Genomic DNA, 23186 nt, shown 5'->3' on the forward strand with positions numbered 1-23186 from the left:
GAGTGTGCTGTAAGGAAGCAGCAACAGGTTCCATTGGCACTTTTGAAGACTCTGGGGATCCTGCCTCCTAGATATCACATCAGCTACTTATCTCTTAGCCGCAAGTTCAAGGTTCTTGTGCAGTCTGCTTCATATCTTGCCTCCTATCTTTCCTTCTTATTCTCCCTTATGGACACTCAATACTATAGAAACCAAATGACCTCAACTTTCCCTGATTCATGATGTTGTCTCTACTGGCTATTCTCTCTTCTCATCCTGTTACCTTCAATCTGGTTTGAGGCACAGTAGGAATTAATTCTTTCATTCCATGTCCAATTCCACCTCTCTGTGTTCTTTCTGGAAGTCTCCTTCCACCCTCACACATCTCTCTCTGCAGGTCTCCCACTGCTCTTGACAAGTTCAGAGCATACCTCATAGATCTCCATCCTAATCCTAAATGCTTTGTCCTGTGGTTGACCGTAAGTTATCAAAATTCTCTCTCTCTCTCTCTCTCTCTCGTCTGTCTGTCTCTCTTTCTCTCTCTCTCTCTCTCACACACACACACACACACGCACACACGCACACAAGTACATGCGTGCGCACACACACACTGTGTGTGTGTGTAATCTCCTAGGGGACCCTGGGAGCTACCTCACTCATGGTGATTTTCCATTAGTGGCTGGGCATCTGGTATAGACTCACCAAGTCTTTGTTGATAAGTAATGAAATCTTTTTGTGCCGGATTCCTGTCTCTTACCAAACAGAGACCTAAGTTGCATCTTATCTGGAGATAACAGTGTTAAGGGAATTGCCCTCTCCCTGTTCCCACCCTGGGAATGGGATTGGCTTTCGTTTACATAACTTTGGAGCGTCAACCCAACATAGTTGGGTTGGGCCTTAAGTCCACAGAATGTACAAATGGACATGACAACTGTAGTGTGCCCTCCTTGTGGAGAGCTAAATGCATCTCAAGATTACTCCTGGGAGACAGGCTGAGTCCACTTTAAGGGTAGCTCCCTCCCAGCAAGAAGCTTACAAGGGTGGCACTCCAACATTCTCTGGTGTTTACCAATCTCTCACATGCATTCTTCTACCCAGTCACACATGCCACAAGTCACTGAGAAATATCTGGATACATAGTTCCAACTATTCTGTGACAATGGTTATGAAAGGAACCTGGACCTCCCACTGCAATTTTTTTTTCCTGGCCAATCTTAATTTGAACCACCAAGCCCTGTGTCTCACCAACCCAGGAATGTGGGATGGGCAGGACGCTTTTGCTGGGAGAGACATCTGGTTTTCCAGGGGAACACAGCAAGAATAATCACAGTAGCCCAGAATAGAAAAGTCCCACTCTGACATCCTTCCAGCAGCTTATCCCCAAGTCCTCCCTCTCCCTGTGTCCACACCTAGGTTCCTGCTAACCCTGGGTCTTCCCTCTGCTTCTAGAACAACTCATAAGAAGAGTTCAAACCCTTCTGGTACCTTAAGGGTAAGCATGATCTCCCAATAGGGCTTATGGGCTCCAAATGTTTTCAAATAGCATGTCATTTCTAGGAACCGTCCCTCCCTCAGCCCTGCTCTGCTGAGGCCTCCACCCTCAAGTTTAACCATTCATGGACCTGTCCTCTGTGACCCAGGCTCTCTGGGATCTGCCATCCTCATTACTGGCAGAAACACACTAGGCATGGAATAAAGGAACCAAAGCAACCTTGGCCCAGATCCTGGTCCCAAGAGCTGTGGTGGGCTACATTGGGCCTGACCAGCTCAGTTCTGTGACGTCACGTCGGCCTTACCTCATCCCACTCCGAGGCAAAGGATGGTGACTTCTCCAGCCTCTTCTTCCCAATGCTACAGTTGGACAAAGACTCACTCCGGCTCCCCATTGTAGCGTCCTCGGTAGGTGAGCAGGTCAGGAGATCAGAGTCAGACTTGGACAAACTGCGGCTGAGTTTGAGCTCAGCTTTGGCTTTGCTAGTGGGAGGGGCTCGGCTTCTGGCCCCGCTCCGGTCTCCTTCTTCTTCAGCACCACCAGGGTGCAGAGGTGCTATGAGAGTCAAAGTCTCAGGGTGCGCTCGGCTGTTGGTAGAGGAGGGCAGGCCTGCTGGGTAACCTACTCGGTTGCTCTGGTCCAGGATGCAGGGCTGGGGGTCTCCAAGAGTGTGCAAACTGGTCTCCTCTAGTTGCATGCTGGCCTCGTGGCAGGCGCCCTGCTGGGGGGACTCGTCTGGATAGTTTTGGCCGGTGGCAGAAAGCAGCTGGAAAGGGTCCTGCCCCACCTCACATACTGGGGAGGAGCCGTGGAGGAGACCTGAGAACTGCTCTGGGACCTGCCCGTCCTGCCCCTCTGCAGAGTCCTGGCTCCGGCTACTGCTGCTCCGCCTGTGGTCTTGGAGTGGACGGAGAGAAATAAAAAATTAAACGTGGCAAAAATCAACAAAGTTCCAATGCAGCAAGCACACAGCAGAGCAGAGTAATTCCAAAACAGACAGGAAGAGAGAGAAGCTGGACAGGCTGGGAACAGCGGGGAGAGAAAGGAGAAGGAAGAAAACAGTTTCATATTGTTCTTCATGTTTAATTTGTACCCAAAGTCAGAGCATTTATGAAATTCCAAACACTGGCCTGATTAATACTATCTGGCAGCCGTCCCTGTTGTAAGATCTCCGTTAACATTAACGACCAGACCTTGCTATATAAGGCGAGGAGAAGTGCTAAGTATATCCTACAGAAAGGACACAAGTAAGGACAGAGTAAGTGAACATGGAGAGAGGGAGAGAGAGGAAAATGGAGGGAGAAAGAGAGGGAGACAGAGAAACAGAAAGAGACACACAGACAGACAGACACACACGCACAGAAAGAGAAAACACAAGCAGCAGACTCACTCCTGGAACATCTGATACATTTCCATAAAGGCCAAAGTGTTATTTAGAGCCACCCACCCTCCTTCCTCTGGCAAGCAGCAACAGAAGAAAAAAAAAAAAAGAGGTCATGATCCACAACCTGCAACTTCTGGAATTCCTTAACTGAAAGTGCAAAATGAAACAGCAGAGAAATAACTGCTTCCTTCCTTGGAGGAGGCCATTCAGTTCCACGCCTCATCCTTCCTTCCTTCCTTCCTTGAGGAACACACACTTTTTCTTTTCTTTCTTTTTTTTTCTTTGAGAATATGCACATCTCACTCCTGCCAAAGCCGCCCAGCTGCTCATATTTGTTTAAGTTTAACCTTAGTTGATCCAGTGAAAAAACGAAATGGTCTAATTTGTCAATGCCAGGAGACATTTGCAGTCCTCTGGAGACCTCCCCAACATCCTAGAAATCTGACACGGCTGGCTCACAAAGCCAACGACTACTGTACACGCAGAGACTTCTGCCCTGAAGTAGCACTAAATTGACTAAATCTGTGTCTCAGATCAGCACACACTGGGACACCCAGAGGTTCTCCCTGAAAGAACTCAGTCCCATGAAAGACGCGCCTGAATGCTAAGCAAAAGCTATGCCTGCTCTAGCACCAGGCCACATTCCAAAGCTTATTTTCTTTCTAAGTAGCACATGTACTGAATAACTACCTAGTTTGTCCACCCAAGAACTGATGAATTCTGAGATCAGAAAACTTTAGAGCTGAAAGTGTCAAGTACTTTCACAGATGAAGAATATGCTGGCAGTGTTGTATCCAAAGTGGTGGGGTTGGGGAGGAGTTGGAAGTTCTGGCTATGCTCTGGGCTGTGCTGCTCTACAGCTGTGTGGCCTTGGCAGTGGTGACTTTATCCTTTATCTTACTGAGCCCCCACATCTAAAATAATGAGTTGGACTACATGATCAATACAATACAAATCCGTGTACTGCTATGAGAGTGATGACAGCCCTAGTCCCCAGCAGGCCATGGTGACAAACCTCCCCGCCTTGGGGATGCTACACAGCTCTGCCTGGCACCTATCCTACTGTGTGTACAACAGCACTACTTTCCCTCTGCTCGGAGCCCTGAGACCCTTTCTGGAAGTTCAGTCTTCAAGTGGAAAGCTAGTCAGGGAGGAAGGGTAAAAAAATGAGTAGCAGCTTGCAAACATGATGTCCACCATGCAAACGTGACATTGCCGTCCCACAGGGCTGGGTCTCAGACAGTCCTCCCAACAGCCATCTCTGTCAAGGAGGCTGAATTTCTGCGGTCTGAGCTGCTTCCCCAGACGCGTGGCTCAGTCTCCACAGCTTTTGGCAAAGCTGCAGAGACAGCAGAGGGACAGCCGGTTCTCACCCCTGATGGCTGGTTAGTAGCCCACAGGAGCCCACAAGTATGAACTTTGCCACCTCCCTCTTCTGTACTTGACCTCTTTGGAACTTTCATACCCCCAACTCATAAATCCTGCACCACAAAGGTCAGGTCCTGAGCAATGAACAAGCCCTCAATAACTGGAATCAGTTCTCTAGGGAAGGAATGCTGAGAGCATGAGTTCCATTCAGCTTAACTAGGGGCTCAGGAAGCCATAACTCCATGGCTTTGAACACCCTTTATAACAACCGTCAGCCAGTATAAAGCTGCCTAGTGATATTGCATGTTGGGACCACAAAGTGAATGATACATGACCATCTAAGAGTGGATCAGGTCAAAAGTACTTGCTCAGAGCCAACCAAGCTGCAAAATTTGCCATCTATGGAATTATATTGTAATGGTCCTAGTCCAAGGTGCAAAGTCCCTCTGACAGCATGTGAATGCAAGAGAACCCTGGCACAGGAGCACAGGCTCTTACTTCCTACTCCTCTGCTTCAGCTTCTAGCTCTGTATGTCTGTGCGTGTGTACACGCATTCACATGCACGCACTGATACTGATACTGATACTTGAACTCAGGGCCTGTGTACTGTTCCTTAGCTTTTTTTTTTTTAACTAAAAGCTCTATTTCTGGCTTTTTGGTAGTTAATTGGAGATAAGAGTCTCATGATCCACAGATCTCAGCCTCCTGAGTAGCTAGGATTACTGGCATGAGCTATCAGTGCCCAGCCCAGCTTTTATCTTCTTTTTAACAGTTTGTAGGAGGGGATAACCAGCAGGAAAAGAATATGAGAGCCAACAGGCTGCTTGGCTCGCCCTGCTTGGTGGCCCTCAGAACTCAGGCCACATAGAATGTTCTGCCTGCTGCTGTAGGAGCTGACAATGAAAGCCCTGTCAAACAGCAACTCATTCATGCCGACCATCAATGAAGAAAGGGAGGCGGATGCCAAGAACTCAATCCCAGAGAGATGCCAGGAGGGAAGTGGGAAGAAAGAAGGGATGGAAACTTATGGAGGAAGGAAATATTATAACTCTTAAGAGTTCCATCACAGAAACCAATATATCATGGATTGTAAGACTCATGCAAAGAGAATTATAGTTCACTCAGGCAATTCCCTAAGATAGATACCTTGTTTTCTGAAAAGATCATCAAGACATAAGAACCCCAAGATCTGTGTGAGGTTTTTTTGTTTCTTTTTACTTTTTTTTTTTGAGACCTAGTTTTGCTGTCTAACTCAGGCAAACAATGAACTTGTGATCCTTCTACGTTAGCCTCTCAAGTATTGGGGATGAGAGGCGAGAAATCACTGTTTCTCAGTGGCCTCTTTCTTGGGCAATGTCAGGATAACAGCCTCTAAGGAGTAGGCAGTAATAATGTAATATAGGGTTAAGAGAAAAATATATAATCAAGAAGCAAATTATTTGAAAACTTCTATCCTATTAGTCTTGCCTGTAATTTTGGGATCTTAACAATACTTTTTTCATAGAACTGTTGTGAGAATAAATTGCCCATATAAAGCACTTAGATCCATACCAAGTTCTCAATAGACATCAATAATCGCCATTATTTCCCATGCAGGATCCATTACAACATACAGTCTTATAGGTGAGTCTGGCTACCTCTCCTCTCCTCACAGGGCTGTCACAGGATCATCAGACACTATATACAAAAGTACTTTGAAGGTGTAAAACGCTTCTGAATAGCCATTACTTTTATCATTTTTACAACTTTCAATAGCAGAGAAAGGGACAGAAGGTGACATGGAGAGAGAAAGCTGAAACAATGAGACCAGGCCCAGAACTGCTGCTGTAACCACTGATCTTACCAATAAGCATGCACTACGTGTTTCACAGATGACATAAAGATAAAGACACCATGCCTGTCTCAGTGGGCTTACCAGCTGGCCTTGTAGTAGTCAGTCCTTGCCAGGCTTGAAGGGGAGTAGACTATACATTATAAAAGGTAGAATACACCTCATGCCAAGGACTCTGCAGTGGCAGAAGAGAGCCTAAGGCTTGAGTTCTTCCTTCTGAGGACCTACCCTACTTCCCTCAGCCCTTACAGTTGGCCCTTCTACGAGAGACACAAGAAACCTCACACAGGGAGGGAGGGCTGTTTCAGATGCTCTACTGAACAGACCACAACAGTAAGCTAATCCCAAACCCCCATTTTGTGTGTGTGTATGTGTGTGCGTGTGTGCACTATATCCAGTCCTTTTGGTGTCCCTTCTTTTTGAATAGGAATCTTTTTGCCTAGGTGGGCCTGGACCACAATCCTTCTGTTTATTTGTACTTCCCCTGTAGCCTTTGGAGTTTGGGTGACAGTTATATACCACCATATCTGGCATTTTTTTTTTTTTTTTTTTGCCAGACCGGGGTCTTAAACTCAGGACCTGGGCACCGTTGCTCAGCTTTTCTGCTCAAGGTTGGTGTTCTGCCACTTGAGCCATACCTTTCCTTCCAGCTTTTTGCTGGTTAACTGAAGATAAGAGTCATGGACCTTCCTGCCCTGGCTGGCTTCAAACTGAATCATCAGATCTTAGCCTCCTGAACAGCTACAACTACAGATGTAAGCTACTGGCACCCAGCCACATCCAGCTTCTTATGGTTAAAATGAGGTCTTGTGATTTTTTTTTTTTTGGGGGGGGAGGCCTCTAACCAGGATCCTCTAGATCTCTCCCTACAATCCCAGCTACTCAAGAGGACTGCAGATCTAAACCACTGTGCCCACCATTAACTTCTGATATTTATTTATTCTGTGTGTTTATGTTCCTTTTACCCTGTGAGCTGAATAAACAAGTTGTCTGTGTAGCGTTTTAATTATTGTGATGATCCATAGGAATCTGGATGGCTTGTGAATAATAACACTTAACTTTTGCACATTTTCAGTCACCTATATCCATTTAAATGAGGGCTGGAAATTAGCACTGGGTTATACAGACATTGCTGAAGACTTAGATAAGACAGAAACACAGAATCTAATCTGGTCCACAGTGGCCTAAGAAAGAAAACAAGGGCTGAACTGAGATTCAAGAGGCCCAGGTTATAGTATCAGCCTTGTGATTATTCCTCTGTGAGTCTCTTTGGAAACATAAATGACTGGGATAACTAGGTTTGTGATTTAGGATGGTCTGAACCTATGATCAGATGATCTCTATGATCCCTTTGAGTCCTATAATGTTAAAAATGTGAACAGCAGCAGGACTTCTGATGAATGGTTTAGTCTCAAGGTTAAAAACACAGGTTTTAGATTTAGTCAGACCAGGGCTTAAGTCCCAGCTCTAATGCCTAACCTGTTCTTCATCTATTTTGCAGGGACAAGCACCACAATACCCTGAAAAATTGTCTTGAGATTTACAATAATACAATCGGTCTGAAACAACTCAGCACGGTGGCTGGCCCCCTAAGAAGCATTTAGTAAATGGGAGTTGCTAGCATTATCATTTTCATTCACAGCCACTTCCTAGCTGTTCTTCATGCCAGCATTGTCTTCATGTGAACACTGCGTATAGAGGCTGCTTTCCTTCCCTCTCCTTGCCCCCAACTCTACAAAAAGAAATTGGTTTCTTCTAAGTAGCTCTGTAAACCAGATGGAATAAAACCCAAATACCAGGGAAGAACCAGTAGCCTTGCCAGTTTGGTCCAGACAGGAAATAGTAGTAGTGAATCTTTAGGTTGAACCATCTCTACTCATCCTGGTGCCCACTGGGACCTAAGACTGTTTCACACTGACTCAGTCCTGATTACCTCAGTACCTTATATTCCCATTTACTTGAACTCCTCCTAAAGGTCTGTTCACTTGACCTCGGGCCTATTTTTCACTATACCAGCTCTGCTGTATCAGTTTCCAAACAGTCGTGATATCTAAGTGCCTAATTTAACAGCACACTTGCCTCCTTTGTTCCCCCTTGATCTTCTGCCAGTTCCAATACTGGTACTCACAGACATTTGCTTTCTCTTCTGCAGTTGTTGGAATGTTGAGCCTTTTTAAATAAGAAACAACTGACTGAGTTCCCTAGCAATTTGTCTAACTCAGCTGGCTTCTCACAGTTAGCATTATTAAATACTAATTATTCTGTCCAGACACTATGGTAAGAAATCTCTTTTTAAAGTTCATAATGAACATGAAATAAGAATTGTTATCCTTTTTTACATGTGGAAATTGAGGCTTAAGAAGTTCAATGATAGAAGTGGTGCTGTGGCTCAAGCGGTAGAGTGCTGGCCTTGGGCTGAAGAGCACAGGGACAGCGCCCAAGCCCAGAGTTCAGGCCCCACGAACGACAAAAAAAAAAAGAAGTTCAATGACACTGGTGCACTCAGAATGTTTAGCACCTCAAAAAAAAAAAAAAAGTACCATGCACCAGTGGCTCATGCCTATAATCCTAGCTACTTAGGAGGCTAAGATCTGAGGATTGTAGCTCAAAGCCAGCCTGGGCAGGAAAGTCTGTGAGACTCTTATCTCCAATTAACCACCAGAAAACCAGTAGTGGCATTGTGGCTCAAGTGGTAGAACTCTAGCCTTGAACTGAAGAGCTCAGGGACAGTGCCCAGGCCCAGAATTCAAGCCCCACAACCGACAAAGAAAAAACAAAGTTCAATGACTCCTTCAAGGTCAACAGCCTATAAGTGGGAGATTAAAATTTTACATGTAGGAGGCTGGGTACCAGTGGCTCATACCTGTAATCCTAGCTATTCAGGAGGCTGCGATCTGAGGACTGTGGTTCAAAAAGCCCAGACAGAATAGTCCTCATGGGACTCTTATCTCCAATTAACCACTCAAAAACCAGAAGTAGCACTGTGTCTCAAGTGATAGAGCACTAGTACTAGCACTAGCGCACTAGTAGTAGAGCAAAAGAGCCCAGGGTCAGTGCTCAGGCCCTGAGTACAAGCCCTAAAACTGACCACCCCCCTCAAAAAAAAAAAAAAAAAGTCGAGCGCTGGTGGCTTATGCCTGCAATCCTAGCTACTCAGGAGGAAATCTGAAGATGGCAGTTCAGTGCAAGCCTGGGCAGGAAAGTCAGTGAGACTCTTATCCCAATTAACCACCAGAAAACTGGAAGTAGAACTGTGGCTCAAGTGGTAGAGTGCTCGCCTTGAGCTGAAGAGCTCAGAGACAGCACCCAGGCCAAGTTCAAGCCCCAGGACTGACCATAAAAAAGAAAGAAGAAAGAAAGAAAGAAGAAAAAAGAAAAAGAAAGAAAGAGAGAGAGAAAGAAAGAAAGAAAGAAGAAAGGAAGGAAGGAGGAAGGAAGGAAGGAAGGGAGGAATGGAGGAAGGGAGGAAGGAGGGAAGGAAGGAGGGAAGGAAGGAAGGAAAGAAGGAAGGAAGGAAGGAAGGAAGGAAGGAAGGAAGGAAGGAAGGAAGGAAGGATTGATTTAAATGTAAGCCTGACTACCAAGCCCAGTTGCCCTTTTGTTCAGGCATAGTCAGCCTTCATTTATTTATTTTTAAACTATGATATCATCATCTGACCAATTCTTCATGTCTTCTATCCTTTTTCTTGTTGTTGTTGTTTTGGGGGTGACGGGCAGTGCCAGGGCTTGGTGCAAGGGCCTATACAAGCACTCTATCACTGAGCTACATCACCAGCCCTATTTTTAAGACAGAGTCTAAAAGGTTTGTCATCTGAGTGCAGGATTACAGGTGTATACTACCATGTCTGGCTCTTCTATTCTTTTCAAGCCATCATTGTCACCCTAGCACCTATGTTCTATTAATTTTTGGGGGGGGGTCCTGTCGTGGGCCTGAACTCTGGGCCTGGGCACTGTCCCTAAGCTCTTCAGCTCAAGGATAGTGCTCCACCACTTGAGCCAAAGCACCACTCCCGGCCTCCTCTGCTTATGTGGTGCTGAAGGATCGAAACTAGGGCTTCATGCATGCAAGGCAAGCACTCTTTCACTGAGCCACCTTCCCAGCCCCTGGATCTGTATTTCTAACAACATTTTCTTGAATATCAGCCGCATCTATAAGTGTTCATGGAGTCTTTTTACACATATGTTTTCTTAACACAGTTAAAATTGGACTTAACATCTTTCCCCAAGCATGCCCCTCCCTCAGCTCCCTCTTAGCTGCACAGTACTTTCTCAGTTAACCAGGCTCAAAATCTCAGAATTATCCTCCATACCCTCCCCTCAAACTCCTGCAGGAGGATATGTAGTCTTCTTAATGGTGCTTTAATGACTCACCCATCCATCCTCTTCCTTTCTTCCTACTTACCTGCTAGTTTGGACTCTAGTTATCTTTAGAGATTCCTTGAATTCTCCTAACTTTAGGGTGTTCCTATTCCTAATCTTTTACAATCTAAAAGTCTACAATCCTGTCACCACACTCAAAAAGCTTCAACACCACTTCAATCTTTGGAATAAAGACTGACATTTGAGATCCAATACAAGCTCCCTTTGTCCCAGACAAGCTGGATCACTAACTATTCTGCAAACACACTCTCTATTGTCTCCCACCACTCACTGTAGTTTATGCCACGCCCTGCCTGGAATGTGCTTTCCACTTACTTCTGCCTATCAAGTTTAATTCTCTATTTTAGTGCCTGGTTCGAATGCCAAATTCTTCATAACACCATTTCTTATCTTTTACACTGACCTAGTTACTTTTATACTAATTGAACATTCTGCCCTTTTCAAATTATTTTATGTTTGTATCACATATGTGCATGTATATGAATAGCTGGCAATACATTTGGAGGAAAGAAAATATAGACACACAGTTCACAAGGCATGAACATAATGGAAAGAAAAGTGAACTATTCCAACTCAGAAACAAGCTTGTAAGAGCAAGACAGTTCATATACAGCCTAAAGCAAGGTGAGGGAAGACTATTGACACTTTCTTGCTAAACTGTCTCATTTACAAACTTAAACATGCAAATTCTGACTCCTTGGCATCTCCCATGAAAACTGGCCTAAATTTTCAGGTAAAGAAAGACTGAACACAGGTACCTATTTTAATCACTAAACCAACAGCAAATGTGGGACTGTGGTAGAAGCATACCAGAGAGAATGCCATTCCAATGCAATTCAACTGTGGGATTCTTTGAAGGCTCTAGGAACTTGCAGTGCTGTAGAAATGGGAGCTGAAGAAGAAGCCTCCATATGGAGGCACAAAGAGAGAATACTGACTTAACTGCATCTTCAAAACCTCAGAAGTGTGACTGCATCATACCAGAGTTCATGAGTATTGCAGTCTTCAGGAATCAGCATCACTGTCCACCCTAAGTGAGTCTTTCCTTCAGACCCAAGTGCTGGAGCAGTATGGATAACATTGTGACTCTTAGACCTCATGCCTACTTTCTATTTATTGTCAAACCTTGGAAGTTAGCCACTGTGTCTTGGAATAGTGACATGTCCAGAGTGGCCAGGGAACAGTCAAGTAATAATGAGAAATAAACAACTAGGCTGTACAGAACACCTGGCTCTCAGTTCAACCAGCTTTATTTCCCCCCTGTAGTTCAAACACCTTAAGTTACAAAAGAACTTCTATCTGAATAAAGCTACCAAAAACCATCTGGGCTAAGTGCCTTTTGGGAGACATAGTCTTTCTACTTTCTGAATCCACTAAAGCTTTCCTACCCCCAGCTGTCTTCATTTCCACAGGCACACATGGCATTTATGGGTGGGAAATCCTTCATTGTACATGACTGACCAGTATAGTACAGGGGGCTTAGCATCCTTCCTTTCCAGGTACCAAATGCCAGCATCAAGCCCAGACTTTCCCAGATAACTCTCAATGTTGGGGTCAGGGGAGCAACTTCATAGCCATAGAATTTCTTCCTATAAACTTTGTTACTAAATTTTTATTCTCTGAATTTATAGTTATATATTTTCTACATCATTCCTACATGTTGTAGTTTTTCTCTTCTAGATCACAATTGTTATAGATCTTTAAAGAAACAAACCTATCACTTTTTGCTTTCTATACTTATTTCTGCCTTTTTCTTTCCCTAGTTGAAGTGCAATGTGTGCACCATAAAATATGTGAGATGTATTATCTACTTTTTATCTGTATTAATTCCTCCCTGAAACTTTCTTCTGAATATATTGTATCCTTGTTTATAACAAATGAGGTTAAGTAACACTGCTCTGAGTATAACTTTCCTTTGATTACCAATTTGGCCAAATATTAAAAGCATTTACATGAAGAGTATTTACTATTACTGATTTCTTTGGAGGGGGGCAGGGGCTGAGATAGATGAAAGGTCTTCCTACATTGTCCAGACTGAACTCAAGCAAATGGACTCATAGGATCCTCTGCTTCAGGCCTCCCTAGTGCTGGGACTATAGATGTGCACCAACTGGCCCAGCTACCATTAAAGACTGGGAATATGGCTTAGTGGTAGAGTACAGCCTTGAGCAAAAGAAGCTTAGGATAGTGCTTAGGTTCAAGCCTACGACTGGCAAGAAAAAAAAAAAAAAAGACAGGCAACTTAGAGACAAAGTAAGTACATAACCCTAATCAATATGATACACAATTTTACTAGACTGGGCAAATATCAACTTTTTTAAATGCAAAAGTCATATATTTATCAAGGAAGATGTTATGAATACAGTATGGGAAAAGAATGATTAGATAGATATATCAAAATGGATTATAAATAATTGTAATTACAGAATTACTTACTCATATAAGTGTGATAGTATGTGCTATTCTTTTTATAGTAGCATAATTTTTAACTTACTAACAGTAACATGCAATTAGGAAATTTTTTCATCCAGTTATAACTAACTTGAATAATATAGAATTTGGCCTTTTTTTGGCTCCAGGAAGGAGACAAGACCCTTAACATTTCTTGAGTAAGGGCAATGTCTTTTTTTTATGAATGTTTTAATATGTCATTTACTATAGATGTTATGTTTGATATCAATGCTAACATTATCATCTCATTTAGCAAACATCAATTTTAAAAGTCCTTTCACCTTTCTTATTATGGGGTAAAAGGTGCCGTGTGCCGGGAGGAGTGTGCGCCTTTGCCATGGAGGGAGGGCTCTCTAGTGCAGCCATGAGATCTCAACGTCAGGAGTACTCTGCTAACTCTACTTACTATCAATCTCTTTTAAGGAAATACTCTTCTAAGTATGGAATTCTACATGTATAGAATATCCACAGTGATATAATTTATAACAGATATACCAGAGACAGTTTATACATCTGTCAACTGCAGAATGAAACCATGAGTTATGAGGTATTTAGCAGCTATTAAGAAAGAATAAGGTAGATTTTAACAACCAAGACAAAATTGGAACTATGATCTATAAGTGAAGGAAATATTTTAAAAATTGCAAAATTATTTGTAACATATGATCTCATTTTAGGTTAAAAGCAAACAAAACAATCTCTCCCAGGGACTCTATATAAAGACAGCAAATAGTCTGAAGTACACACCACACTTTCAGCAACTGTGACTAGTAGAGAGGTGAGCAGAGCATTACCGTTATCTTTATATTCATCTCTCAATTTATTTACCTTGTTTTTTTCTTTTTCAGTGGCTAATATAAATTTCAAATGTAATTTAAAAATCTCCCACCCCACCCCTCACAGTATAGCGTTTTGAATATATATTAAAGAAGGCTGAAAGCTTTGATGGTCTCATTCACACAGTCTTTGGCAAACGGATCAATTCGTTCATAAAGGCTGCATAAGGACATTAACGGAACAGCAAGAAGGATTTAGCTATCTCACAGCATATGATTGCCTCCTTTACCAACCCAGCAGGTGCTTTTCCCAGGCCAGCTACTCCGACCTGGCTGACAGGACAGGCAGGGCTTGCTGAGATACCAGCAGCTCATTTTCATAGTTAATGTCTCAGCCCCTTTGTCTGAAAGCTCCTTGAGTGATCCAAGAAGCTAGCCTGGAGGCAGGCACGCCTCATGCACTATAGTTCAATTAAATTTACCTCCCACACCACCCCCTCAAGGGTTCGTTCACCCACTGATACAGAGTAGGAATGAGCAAGATGAGGGTGAATATTGGAAGACAAAATGCCTACTGATAGCTGACAGACAACAGACAGCCCCCCCCCATGAAGATAGTCTAATCTTCCCTTTTTCTTTCTTCTAAAAGTTGAGCTAGATATTTGTAGTATCTCCAGATGAAGCCTCTAAAAAGAGACAAAGATCTGGAATCTCCCTCCTCGTTCATGATAAAGATGATGTTTCTATGAAGAGCCACTGTCAAAGAGAGCATACAATACCTCTGCTGTAGGGGTTAATTTTCATTTCATTTGCTTGTAAACAAATGAACAGCTCCACTCTATCCTCTGTAAATGTTGTGATTAAAAATATATACCAGAGGGAATGGGAAGGTGGCTCAGTGGTAGAGTGCATGCCTTGCAAGCATGAGGCCCTGGGTTCGATTCCTCAGCACCACATAAACAGAAAAAGCCGGAAGTGGTGCTGTGGCTCCAGTGGTAGAACGCTAGCCTTGAGCTGAAGAGCTGAAGGACAGCGCCCAGGCCCAGAGTTCAGGCCCCATGACCGGTAAAAAAAAAAAAAAATATATATATATATATATATATATATATATATATATATATATACACCAGAGGCTGGGAAGGTGGCTCAGTGGTAGAGGGCTTGCCTTGCATGCCTGAGGCCCTGGGTTCGATTCCTCAGCACCACATAAGCAGAAAAAAAAGCCGGAAATGGTGCTGTGGCTGAAGTGGTAGAGCGCTGGCCTTGAGCTGAAAGAGCTGAGGGACAACACCCAGGCCCAGAGTTCAGGCCCCACGACCGGATCCAAAAATAAAAATAAAGAATTTCGCTCTTAATATAAAGACAAAGTCACAGACAGAGAGAAAAAAATACATCTGATAAAGAATTTATGTCCAAAGTATATAGAGAACTCACAAGTCAGTAATAAGAAATCTAGTTTTAAAAATGAGCATAAGGTCTCAACAGATATTTCATCAGATGGTAAACAATCATATAAACAGATGCTCAACTATAGAAATAGAAATTTAACCCCTCAGAAGATATCACAACATACCTACTAGCAGAGCTAAAATTTTTAAAAACCTAATGATGTTAGGCACTAAGAAGGATACACTGAGCAAGAGTTCTTATGTCCTGCAGCTGGGGATGCAGAATGGTGCAAGTACTCTGGGAAATGCTTGGGCAATTTCCTTACATAACATCAGAGATGTCCTAGGACCCAGCAATCCTACTGCAATGTGTTTATCTAAGTGAAAAGAGAACACATTCAACACAGAAATCTGTGTATGTATAGTAGCTCTATTTATAATTGCCAAAAACTACACATGACCCAATGTCCCTTGAATAGAACTCACAATGAAAAGGAACAAATCACTGATATCTGCAACAACATGGGCAAATCTTGTAAGTGTTATGCTAAGAGCACATGCTGAATTGAGTCCATTTTTACAACATTCTGAGAAGGATAAAATCATTGGGACACATCAAGACAGTAGTTGCCAGGGCTAAGGAGTGAGGAGTGAGGGATTTCTTATAGAGACATGGGAAGATTTTTTTTCATATGATCAAACAGTTCTGTATTACACAACTTTGTCAAAATTTATAGGACTGCGTGCATACACATACACACACACAAAACAACTGTTAATGTATCTAAATTGTAACTATTTTAAAAGCTCTAAATGAAAACTGTAAGATACAAAACAAAACTTACTATGAAAATAATCACAACTCCCTTGTATAACTAACTGATGTTAATAAAAAATGTAGAGGGGGCTGGGGGTTTAGCCCAGTGGAAGGGCGCCCGCCTGGCACGCGCAAGGCCCTGGGTTCCATTCTCAGCCCTGGAAAAAAAAATGTAGAAAGAAGGAAAAATGACTACAAAGTTTCTATATGCCAGAAGTGGTAGTGCATGTTTGTAACCCCAGCACTCAGGAGAGTGAAGTAGGAGGATCAAGAGTCCAAAGCCACACCAGATGCTGGTAGTTCACAACTATAATCCTAACTACTCAGGAGGCTGAGATCTGAGGATCACTGTTCAAAGCCAGCCTAGGCAGGAAAATCCATGAGACTCATCTCTAATTAATTGGCAAAAGGTTGGATATGGAGCTTTGGCTCAAGCAGTAGAACACTGGTTTTGAATGAGTAAGATAAGGGACAGTGCTCAAGGGACAGTGTTCAAGCCCCAGTACTGGCATGTACACGTCTACCCCCCCCCACATACACACACATGCAGGCACACACATGCAAGCACACACACACACAGAGAATTAAAAGTCTGTATCAAAAAAACCTAAACAAATAAAATTAAAAACATGATAAATGATAATAAGAAAATAAGGTCTACAATGCCATGCCCATACCACACGCACATCTTCTTAGGCACCTGCATCCTCTGAAAGGTCTAGCAAAGGCATTTCAAAGGAAGCCATCTTATGCCCAGTCTTCCAGAAGCCATGGGCTGTCTCAGGACTGAAAGAGGCCTTACTCATGTGCCATAAAGCATGGAGTACCTGCAAGCCACAGAAGCTGGGACAGACCACAGGGCGTCCCTCACACTACAGTGGAAAACCGCACTGCCATTCCTCCTTAGAGAACCACTGTTAGCCCAGTGCTGCAGCAGCACTCTCTCACCTTGGTCCCACTGCACTTATGCGACAGGCTGGACCCGGTCCTGCCGCATTCCCGCCCTCACCAAGGAAACTGAATTTTGCAGAGCCAATGAAAGTAGGCCAAGGCAACAAGCACTCTAGTTACCGGACAGCAGCCAACCATAGGCCCTTTGCTAGGAGTGTCCCATTCCCAGGTCAGGACTCAAAGGCAGAGTCTGTGCCATCAGCCCAAACCCAAAGGGACTGACTTGTTGGGCTTGTTTTATGCCGACCGGTTGAGGTATTCATGACTGAGCCTCAGTGTGTGCTGCCCTCATCCCACAGCTGTCACTCAGGCTGACCCAATCTTTTCCTTGCTGTGTGTGGGGGAAGGTGGCAGCTGCCTCCAACCTGGGACAGGTATGGAAAATAAAAGACCATGTTGCCAAACCTGCTGCTAAATTCAGCTGCCTGAACCCAAGCAGCACCATAGAACATTACTGTCCCCTTCCACCCAAGAGTACAAACTTTTCAAATCTTTCTGGAGTTGTTTCTGCCGTGGGGAGTGAGGTGGGGAGTACCTTTCATTTTTTCATCCACTGATGCTGGTTTCTTCGTCTCCGCTGTTAAAAGCAGCTCATAAGGGTGTTCATCTTCTTCCCTGGCCGCACTCCCCTGAATTCTGGGTCTCATGGCCAGGACCTATGAAAGAGAAATACCCAGTATTCCCTGAGTACCCAGACAGGTGGTGTTGAACAGTTAAGATTGTCACCTCCTCTGCCTCTAAGGGGAAGAGAAGGTGATAATTCAAGTGTCACAGGGAACTGCATCTGCTATCGTTTGCCACCCAAAGACTCAGTGCTGGAAATTTGGTTCCCATAGTGGAGGTGATGAAGAACAGAAATATCTTTAGGAAATGGGGTATAGTGGGAGGTTCGGCTGTGGGAGCATTCATGATTGGATCTACTCATGGATGGATTGAGACTGCTTCTCTGGAGTTCTAGGTCTTGTGGGACTGGATTAGTACCAACAGAGTTAAGTTGTTATAACCAAGCCTGGCACCTCCCCAACTCTTGCTTCTGAATGCTCCCACCATGGCATGTAGCCATCATGGTGAGGGGCAGCCAGAAGACCCTCAGTAGAGGCTAACCAGATGGAGCTGACTGGTCTTGGGTTTTCCAAAAACTGTGAGCTAAGCAAACCTCTTTCTTCATGAAGTACTCAGCCTTAGGTCAAATCTCAGTGGTTTGACTGGAATGCTCCTCTTTCCCTACCTCATTTTATCCTTGAAAGAACAACACATAAAATCTATGACCCTTGCCCTCCCCTTGCCTTTCCCTCTCCATGGTGTTTTGCACAATCTCTTTCCTGAGAATAACACTTCCCAAGTGGCTGTTAGGAACACAATATCATGTTTCTTTTCCAACAGGCACACATACTATTCAAAGGCTGGTAACCTTTCCATCTTTCCAAGATGGAAGCAAAATAACTTCTGACTGATCCTTAATATCTACCAATTAGAAACCAAATGATCTGTAAGTCTATCTTGTTGTGAGCCTCTCTTCATGGGTCTGGGGAAAGGCTAGGAGGGGATGAAGGGGAAGGAAGAATTTCCCTAAAGCTGGCTTCCTATCACATAGGTAACAAAATCTTAAATTACATCCTCCAATCTTTGCTCTCAAGAGTCAAGCAGCTAGGAGGTAAGAATTTTATGGCAAGATTCTGTCTACTGAGAAGGCCATGATTCAGGCAGCCAAGCATCTCCAGTGGAAGAACACTTGCAGCTGTGAAGCTGAGGGTCTGGTGGTCACCACTAGGCATGGCACCAGAATAGCTGAGATTTCCTCCTGAAAACAAGCCAGAGAAACCTTTATGAAGTACTATAACCATACTGGGAGGATGGAGGTTCTTTGCTCTAGAGGACAGTTCTGCTTATTTATCCTAAGATGCCATTGTGTTTCTCAGGAAAATTAATAATCATATATAATAGCTCTTAGAATAGCAACCAAAGCACAAAAATCTCTTGTTGAACAGTTTGGCTAGGACAAGTAATTTATTACAAACCAGGTGGGAGGGAAGAGGATTCCATTTGCACCTAACAAGTAATGAGGCCTTACAAATGTGACTTTTCTGTACACAGAGAAACCTCCCAATCTGAGCATCCTACAGCTTAGTGGAAACCTATGAAACCTATCAGATTTGTGATTCATCAGGATCTTGCCTCTATAAGGCACAGCTCACTATGTCACAGCCTAAGGAGATGAGAAGGACTCTCCTAGCCTCAGACTAAATGAGAGGCCACAGCTCCTGTTTGTTAACAAGGCTGCCACTCTAAAGTCAGAATGATGGGCTCTTTCAAAATTCTGCTAAGCACAGTGGGACCCTCCACTTAACTGCAAGCACCTGGAAACTAAAAGCTGGTTCACTACAATGAGCCATTTGCCTTTATTACTATTCCTAGCCTTTCATAGAAATACAAGTACAGGAACAAAGAGGAGCCATTAAGAAGTTCACACTGTGTCAACTTAATACCACAGGCTTTACAGACAGGAATTTGTGTTGTGTAGGCTTATTCCACCATAGCCAAGACTTAGGCTGGGCCCTGGAAATCTGATTCCTTGCATGTTATGTCTTAGTAAGAGCCCTCATAAAGCCTCAGGCTGCTTCTGTAAGAAGTAACTGACAGTGTGACCTATATCTTTTCTTCTCAAGCAGGACAGGACAGAGGATTTCCAGCTGGACAATGAAGCCCATGGGCCTGCATTCACTGTGTACCTGGCTCTGTGCTGGACAACTGCACCAAAATCATCAAAGCAGCTAGAAGGGACCTTAAACCTCCAGCCCTATTGCTCGCAGATAACACACTAAGTCCCAAGTTACAGTGAGTTCAAGGCAGAGCCATGGTCAGAAAATACAGTTCCCTGGGTTCTGAACTATATTGCTTTTTTCCATTTTAGAACATTTTCCTCCTCCAGCTGACAGCCCCTTCACTCCTACCAGACAATAAAGAAGGGTGCTCTTTTCCTCTTGAGGCTGGCCTCTACCAGCAAAGGGATAAAAAAAATCCCACAATGAAACAATAAACTACTTTTCTGCAAACCATCCTGGCTCTCACCAAAGAAGCTATGTCAGTGAATATGGCAACAACTGATTTTCAACAGAAAGGATTGTGCTCTTTACTAAATTACTCCTTAATCTCCTTTTCCCTTTCCTCCAGGCCTGGCAATAAATCAAAGCTGGAAAAAAATACATTTTTTGCCATGTAGAAAGCAATGGAAAAAAAAAAAAAGGTATGAGCAGCCACCATCTACCTAATTGTGCCCAATGGAATGTCCAGTTGGAGTGTGGGCGGCCTTCTGGAAGATACCATAGCAGCTGCAACCCCCACAGAAACTTAGCACAAAGACCAGTCATCCCAGGCAGCTGACAGCCCCTTCCTTGGGGGCAAAAAACATTTCAACCACGTTTGTGTTATGAGTGTGGGGGCGTGCATGAGGGTATGTGTGCGCGTGTGTGTACACACACACACACACACACACACACACACACACTCTGACAGGTACTGTTAAAACCAAACACAGATGGATTTTAGCTTCCTTAAAGGCTTCTATGAGTTATCTCACAATGACAAGTGCCTCGGGAATTTAACATTCAGGGCATAAAACACTGGAGCAGATGACTGCCAAATACAAAACCAAAGTTGGAGCTAAGGATCTGGCTTAGTAACAAAGCACATGCCCAGCATTCATGAGGCCTTGGGTATAAACCCCAGCACCACACGAATAAACAAACAATAATAACAACAATACGCAACAAAAAATCCTAAAGTTTCATGTAACAGAATCTCTTGGGACATGAAGTTTTGGGGGGAGGGGTTGTGTGTGATTTTTTTTGGGGGGGTGCCAAACTCAGATCCTGAGCACTGTCCCTTAATTCCCTCCCACCCCCGCCTCAGGGTTAACACTTTACCATTTGAGTCAAAGCTCCACTTTTAACCTTTGTGGAGGTTCATCACAGCTCAGTCTCACAAACTTTTCTGCCCAGGTTGCCCTCAAAACTGCAATCCTCAGATCTCATCTCCTAAGTAGCTGGGATTACAGTTTTAAAACTCAGGGCTATAAGAAGTAAAGACAGTTAAGACTACAGAGCAAAAATAAATAAACTAATAAATCCCACTTTTGAAGAAGTCTTTCTCATTCAGACCATGATAGAGACATAAAACATACCTGGATCATTTTAAACTATTAACTCGGGCTATAGGCTCTCTGTATCCCGTTCCTATAGTCAGTAAGTAAGCAAATTCAGGTTCTCTCGGTCTTCCAAATACCAACTGGTCTATTCAGCTGGCTGTTAGCTATGCTGGCTATTCAGAAACATGTTCTAGAAGAGAAATCTCACACTGATTCTCCTACTGTAAAGAAGATGGTGATCCCCTCATACCCTGTCACCTCTTGAAGGATGCTTTAGAAAGTCTTAGGAGAATAAAAGTCCTGGTAACCTAGTATTTCTTTGGGAGTCTTGCCCCTATCCTTAATTTTCATTGACGTCTCTGTCCCAAAGGTGGTACCAGACATTTATGGAGACCTACTGAAGAGACTCTATACTCTCAGGATTCTCCCTGTAAAAAAGGAAGCAATGAAACAGACCTCTGCATACACAAAAATACCGCATGTCCTTGAGCAACTAACAATGTACTATTACCCAGAGGCAGCAATAAGAGGGCGCAATTCTAAAGACCCTTAGCTGACGTGCTAATAAGTATTTTTCAAGTAAGGGAGAGAAAAATAAGGAGAAAATTTGTACCTAACAGAATTCCTCCTCTATCTTTAATACTGATTTTAATGGATTTGTTTTTATTTCTTTTAATTGTTGCTATTGTTGTTCCAGCTGTACTGGGGTTTGAACTTAGGTTTTTGGGCTTCCTAGGCAAGTACCACTTAAGTCACACCTCCAGCTTTAAACTTATACATTATTTTGAATATTCAATAAATGTATTCTCTGGATGGTAGGAAATGTCTAAAGAAACATGTTGAACCATGTCCTGCATCTTGTATATACATTTTTCTAATTTGGGGAGGGGAAGGGAAATAACAAAATGCTGAAATAAGGATACAGGATGACCCATTGTAACAATGAGATGTACAAGACACTATGTTGAAAATGAACTTTACAACATTGCTGGAGAGGAGGGGGGGGAAGGGATAATCTGGGGAGGTGGGGAGGAAATGGATGGTAGGGGAAAAACAAAGGAGGGAATAACAATGCTCAATAGGAAATGGATTCATTACCTTGCTCATGTAACTATAACCCCTCTGTACAGTATCTTTACAATAAAAAGTATGTATTTATAAAAAAGAAACATTGAAAATGAAACATCAAAGAAAACATAATTTTCTTCATATATGTAAGTTAAAGACTGAGTTATTTGCCCTATAATATTTCTTTATTAAAACCATTTTTATGGGGTTGGAGGTATAACTATGTTGTAAAGCACCAGTGAATGAGCTGAAAACAAGGCTTAGATACCAAGTTTGATTTCCAGTCTCAAACAACCAAAAACAGTTCTTTTAACTTATCTGACTAGTCTTTTCAAATAGCCTTTGATTTCCCTGCCTGCCCCTCCTACACAACTCCTATTTTTTTTTTCTAATTGGGTTGTCATGACTTAATTCATTTTGACTAGCAGAATCTTCATGTGAAATGAACACGTAGAATGCAAAAACAAAAGTGGTGTTGGGATTGAACTACCAAGGCTTGTTCATGTGGCATTGTCTAGATGGTAGTTTGAGTAGGGACACTACCTTTTGTACCAAAAGACAGTACAGGCATAGAAGAGAATGCTTAAACTGTTCGAATCATACTTTCCATGTAGTATGCCGGATCTATATACTTAGCCTACTGGTGGGAGAAGTACATTAAAATTCTTTTCATACTTTTGGCTGAGTTTGAGAGGTCTTGATCCAATTTACTGATCTACACAATACAAACTTAGTGAGCAAAAGGTTGATGAGAAAATGGGCTGTAGATATAGCTCAGTGGTAGAGTGGTTGCCTGGTACGGCCTTGAGTTCAACAGTAAAGAAGAAAAAAAAATGAGAAAGCAAAAGCCTTCTTTAAGCACACATGGATTCACTTTCCAACAAACTCCTATGTCAGAGATGGGAATAAACCCTCAACTCTACCTCAGAAGCTGTTGAGGGGAAATACTTCTTATTGAGGTGGTCTTCCTCTTCTTCGTCAGGTGGTGGCTTGGCTGGAGGCGGTGGACGTTCCCTCTGTAGAAAAGAAAAAAAAAAGAGCTGGGAAGGTGGCTCAGTGGTAGAGCGCTTGCCTTGCATGCATGAAGCCCTGGGTTCGATTCCTCAGCACCACATAAGCAAAAAAGAAAAAAACCGGAAGTGGTGCTGTGGCTCAA

At 43.2% G+C, this 23186-nt stretch overlaps 1 protein-coding gene across 3 annotated transcripts in view; it reads right to left on the reverse strand.

The window, feature by feature from the left end:
* Positions 1 to 23186, reverse strand: part of Anks1a (ankyrin repeat and sterile alpha motif domain containing 1A) — a 100121-nt gene that overhangs the window by 58465 nt on the left and 18470 nt on the right. For all 3 annotated transcript variants that reach the window (XM_013029641.1, XM_013029642.1, XM_013029640.1), the window contains 3 exons: positions 22954 to 23046; positions 17354 to 17474; positions 1776 to 2368 (listed from right to left, as the gene is read on the reverse strand). In XM_013029641.1, the coding sequence (XP_012885095.1) occupies positions 1776 to 2368; positions 17354 to 17474; positions 22954 to 23046 (807 nt within the window). The remainder of the gene's footprint in view (positions 1 to 1775; positions 2369 to 17353; positions 17475 to 22953; positions 23047 to 23186) is intronic.

This window comes from Dipodomys ordii, unplaced genomic scaffold (genome assembly GCF_000151885.1).
Source record: "Dipodomys ordii isolate 6190 unplaced genomic scaffold, Dord_2.0 Scaffold120, whole genome shotgun sequence".
Taxonomy (NCBI): domain Eukaryota; kingdom Metazoa; phylum Chordata; class Mammalia; order Rodentia; family Heteromyidae; genus Dipodomys; species Dipodomys ordii.